Genomic DNA, 5,044 nt, shown 5'->3' with positions numbered 1-5,044 from the left:
GAGGTAAAACAAGAAACACCTGGGGAAGAAACATGAGGATCAGGTGTGAGTGGGCGGGGCTAGAGCAAAGGCAGACAGGAGGAAAAGACAGAAAACTTAGACTAAATCATAAGCACAGACACAAATCACGACACCTCCTAGATAAAGTGAATTTAATTGTGGTTGAATGAGAAGTATAAATATCTAAAATTCTGATACCCTATTAGTTTGTACACAAACAAATTATGTCACACTCCAGCAGGACAAAATCTTTAAAATAAAAGTTAAGTATTTATATTTCATGAATTATATTATTACATTTGGTCGCAGCCCTCAGACAGATTTTCATTTTGGTGAAAAGGTTTGTGTACCCTTGATATATGTATATAAACTGAAACAGCTAAACTAGTGCATCTTAAATTTAACATAAATTAATCATTGTAATACGAAACAGTCATTTCAGTATTTTTTGGGAGGTCACCGAATAAATATCATTACAGAAAATCTAACTGCTCATTTTAATACTATACTTTTACTTTTAGTAGTTGAGTACAGAAATTATCAGATACTTTAAGACTTTTACTCAAGTAATATTCCTAAAGGAGACTTTAACTTTTACCAAAGTAATTTTTTGGTAAGATACTTGTACTTTTACTCAAGTATCACTTTGTGGTACTTTATACAACACTGAGTAATATTCCTAAAGGAGACTTTAACTTTTACCAAAGTAATTTTTTGGTAAGATACTTGTACTTTTACTCAAGTATCACTTTGTGATACTTTATACAACACTGCATTTTAGTGCTTCTTAATAAMGTGATCAGATCGCAAAAACCATTATATTTTCAGTGCTAGATGCTAACAGAACATATCAAATAGTAATTTATCTAATAAAGTTTTGGTATAAAACCTAAAATAGGTTTATTATTCAGACAAAATGTTGTAATATAGGAGGGACTCACAGGGTATTTCTCCAAAGGTTCTGTTAGCAGAGCATCACCAAAGATGGTTTTGCAGTACTCGGCCATCTTTTCCTGCTGTTTCACCCTGAAACAAAACCCAAAGTTGTATTATAAATTAATTTATAATTTTTCATTTAGGATGATGGCTCTACTGGGACAGTAAAAGTTCAGATCTTACGAGTCAACGTGGTTCTCAAAGGAGAGAATGACAGGGTACTTTGAGGTCTTGAATGCACTTTCTGCGATGGCCTCTATCACATCCTGTCAAACATGACAAAACAGGCTTTTTTTTAGTCTTTTAAATTTACCTTTATGAAAACATAAACCTGGGACTGGAAACAGGATTGCAACAGAGAACATAAAGATAGAAAATTAGACAAAAGCTGAATATTATGTCAAACTGCAGTGTCTGTGATTGCCTCTGTTCTGAGGACATCAAAGCTGCAGAAACAGAACGGTGCAGCTTTGTTTGGGCTCATGGGACCGTGGAGCCGCAGCTGTCCTTAAATGGAAGTGTTGAGTGTGAGGAGGAGGACGCCGGCCTGTTTTTTGTGTTACTCTGCACTTTGAATCATCCTTGTAGTTTGGTTTTCTTTGTTTTCTGCTCAACTAAATRGTTACTGACGTTACTTTGGAGATAAATTTTGGTTTGACAGCCTTCATGAGCAGCTTCTGAGGTGTGTTTATGAGATGATGTTTTAATTATTGCATTGATTTCAGGAGGTTTCTGAGAATATTGGGCAATGAGCAGCATCTGAGACAACCTTGTAAAGGATCTCGGTGGTCATGGTGAAACCGTGGGTGATGATGGGTTCTTCATCTGGAGGTTTGCCCTTCCAGCAGTCCAGCTCCAGACACCGACAGCCGGACAGCAGACACTGACGATACATCTCAGGAGAGGACACCCCCGAGAACTGACCAGCTGCACACAGGAACAAATTAAAATATTACGATTTCTACCGTCATACTTCTAAACTCCAGATTTCAACCCTGWAACTTCAGCAGAAGGATTTATCTGYAGGTCAGACCTGTTAGGTATGTGTTGTGAGAGGACTTGATGAAGTAGTGCGGTACAGGCTGGGTCATGTCCTGACATTTGGCCAGCTTGTCCTGCATGACTACAGACGTCTCAGGACCCATCAGGAAGAACAAAAGACCTTCTGGAGAGATCAGACCTGCAGGTGCAATAAAAAACACCAAGAAGCACCGAAAATAAAAAATATAAGAACATAATCGAAGCTTTGAGTCAGTCCTTCTGGGTTTTACCTCTGTTGGCGTTGTTAGATGTGGGTTCATACTTGTCGATCAGGGCCTTGATCTGGTCTTGTCGAAGACGTGGAAACAGCTCCTCGTTGAGTCGGGAGTCCCTCTGCTTTTCGTTGAGGAACTTGGTGAAGTTATCCTTGGTCATGGTGGGTTTGGTGGAGCTGGAGTGAACGGTGAGGCAGGAGAATCACATCAGTGACCATTACCTGCCACCTGAGTGTAAACATACTGAAGCATACTGTGTGTGATTAACAGGCCTAAGTCTGAACCCTGAGACTGACGGAGAAGGGAGAAAAATGCTAGAAGTCAAACATAGCACAACACTAGCTAAAAGCTAAAGTTGGCAAATCACTAACTAAAAGCATGGAAATGTTAACTAAATGCTAAAAGTAGCATAAAAGTAGCTAAAAACTAAACGTCACAAAAGGATTACTGCAATTCATAGCRTGAGAGAAAGAATTGCAGCTAAAATCAAAGTATAGAAAAAGCTAAAAGCTAAAAATATCAAAAGGTTAACTAGAATAGAGGTTCTCAAACTGGGGTCCACGAGCTGTATCTTGGGGGTCCTCAAAAATGTTCAATAAATTGTTAATTTTTTATTTAAAATATATGCATATGGGGAACTATACACAAGTAAAACAAACACACTAAACCAAACAAAAGATAATATTCCCATAGAACTCGGTGGTTAAAATGACAGTAAATTATTTTTAAAACAGCATGGGGTTTATGAGGGGGTTCCTGGAAATTTGTCACCCTTGTAAGGGGTTCCCAGACCCAAAAGGTTTGAGAACCCCTGAACTAAAAAGTGTCAAAAGGCTGGCTAAAAATAGCAAAGGATTAGTTAAAAGCTAAAAGGAGACCAGTAGCTAAAAACTAAACATAGAAATACCGTAGGCTAGCTAAATGCTAAAAGTGTCAAAAGGCTAGCTAAAGTAGCAGACTGGTAGCTAAAAGTTAAATGTAGTGTAAGAGAAAAAACTACAGCAAATGTATAAATATAGCTCAAAGTTTATGAAGGAACTGAAAAAAACCTGTGTATTTTTATGGCAGAAAGAAAGTTAATATGGTTAAATATTTGGAAAAGTCGAAAAAGTAGGGAAAAAAAAAACAAAAGAAATAGCGCCCATCTCCTGAATGAGCCAAATGTTTTGATATAAGAACAGCTAAAGTTGTAAGAAGTATGCTTAGGTGTTTGGACTGTACAAAAATGTGTGAAAAACCATTTAAAAAATACAAATACCAATATTGTGAAGGCTGAATCAGCATTTACTGAAAACTTAAAGAGCTTTCAATCCTCTCTTGAAATATTTTTGGAACACGAATGCCAACTTACTAAGTAGTAAAGATCTCGTAGATCTCTGGTCGAGGACAGAGGTTTGTCAGGAAGGTCCTGAAGGCCGTCTCAGTGAACACATCAGGCTTGATGCTCTCGTACTGAAACATCAAATATTGACATTTTAGTCAAATGTCAACTTATTTCTGTGAAATCACAACTAAGTTTGGTTCAGTCTTAAATGTATGTGTAAGGTATAATTACATCTGATGGTCTTATTTAAACTATAAGAAACACAGGAGGAGATTAAAGGAGCAGCTGACAGGAGTAAAGCTACATTTTGACGAGCATTTGAGGTTTTCAGAGCTGACCTTTCCTTTAGGGAGGTGTGCTGCTGCCAAGGCACTTTCCACTCTCTTCTTGTCAGAAGGAAACATCTTGTAAATGCTGAAAAGGCACAAGCTTTAATCAGACCAAAATGTAGAAATCCTTTACATTGTGCAGAATAATCCATTCTTTAACCTACTTCTTTACTGGAATTTTGCCATCCTTGTTGGTCTGAAGAGAAATGCGGACGTATCTGAGGTTGAAAGCACAGTATTTTCATCACACCTCTGTTTTATGCGGTTTGTGATGAATTACCTTCACTCGGCTTCTGCACCGTGTTTCCACAACGCTCACTTACATTTTCTCCAGGAAAACTTGTCTGCACGAATTGTTTCTTGCAGCGTTGTATGCAATTGCAAGAATGTCGTCTGCCCAGTTCTTTGCAAAGACAAACAAACGAGAAAGCTGTGTTACAATTAAAATCAACAGGAGCTGAACACTTATTTAGCAGATTAAAAAAACTACACAAAGTCACCACTAGAGGGTGCAAGCATGGGAAAAAAATCAGGAAATGGTAAGAGGTGCTTTTGAACAAAGAACAATTATAATTTTATTAAGTCTGATTAAATTTGGATGCTGGAGGCATAAAGTCTACTAAAACTAAAAGGGAGGCAGAGGGAGCCTTATTGGCCTTTACTGGAGTGGGAGCGAAGGATTATTGCAGGATGTCTGATGGCCTGTGATTGTGTTTGAACAAACAGCAACAGACAGAGTGTAAACAGTTAAATAAAATCAACAGGAACACAGAGACTGGTCCTCTTAGATAGTGGTATTTTATTATTACCTGCGTCACTTTCTCTTTTGAGGCAAAGAAGTTATAGTAGGTCAGATTAACCATGTCTGGACCTGAGACAATGGTCAACGTTTTGGCAAGATGGTTGCTATCCGGGAAATCCAGGTTGAAAACATTGCGAACTTTTGGATGCTGCAAAAAAAAATGTAATTGTGCAAAAAACACATTTTATATTATATTTATTTTGTCCAGTTTTCTAAGACTGCAGGGCGTGTTTTCTGTACAGATTGAAAATCTAGAAGTTTTACTTATTCAGGCAAATATGGTGACCGGAACATGCAAACGTATGCACAAATCAGTCTGAGATTCACACATACACACACACACTGACACACACACACACACACACACACACACACACACACACACACACACACACAC

General features: G+C 37.9%; 1 protein-coding gene across 1 annotated transcript in view; it reads right to left on the bottom strand.

Annotated features, from left to right (window-relative positions):
- Positions 1-5,044, bottom strand: part of plcb2 (phospholipase C, beta 2) — a 24,802-nt gene that overhangs the window by 17,251 nt on the left and 2,507 nt on the right. The window contains exons 4-13 of the mRNA XM_014011617.1: positions 4,655-4,795; positions 4,169-4,248; positions 4,010-4,063; positions 3,855-3,930; positions 3,544-3,644; positions 2,208-2,368; positions 1,970-2,116; positions 1,706-1,863; positions 1,120-1,202; positions 942-1,026 (exon numbers count right to left, since the gene is read on the bottom strand). Of these exons, the coding sequence (XP_013867071.1) occupies positions 942-1,026; positions 1,120-1,202; positions 1,706-1,863; positions 1,970-2,116; positions 2,208-2,368; positions 3,544-3,644; positions 3,855-3,930; positions 4,010-4,063; positions 4,169-4,248; positions 4,655-4,795 (1,086 nt within the window). The remainder of the gene's footprint in view (positions 1-941; positions 1,027-1,119; positions 1,203-1,705; positions 1,864-1,969; positions 2,117-2,207; positions 2,369-3,543; positions 3,645-3,854; positions 3,931-4,009; positions 4,064-4,168; positions 4,249-4,654; positions 4,796-5,044) is intronic.

Source organism: Austrofundulus limnaeus, unplaced genomic scaffold, assembly GCF_001266775.1.
Source record: "Austrofundulus limnaeus strain Quisiro unplaced genomic scaffold, Austrofundulus_limnaeus-1.0 Scaffold2, whole genome shotgun sequence".
In the NCBI taxonomy this organism is placed as follows: domain Eukaryota; kingdom Metazoa; phylum Chordata; class Actinopteri; order Cyprinodontiformes; family Rivulidae; genus Austrofundulus; species Austrofundulus limnaeus.
Note: the sequence above shows the minus strand (reverse complement) of the source record. Positions and strands in the feature narration are given on the sequence as shown.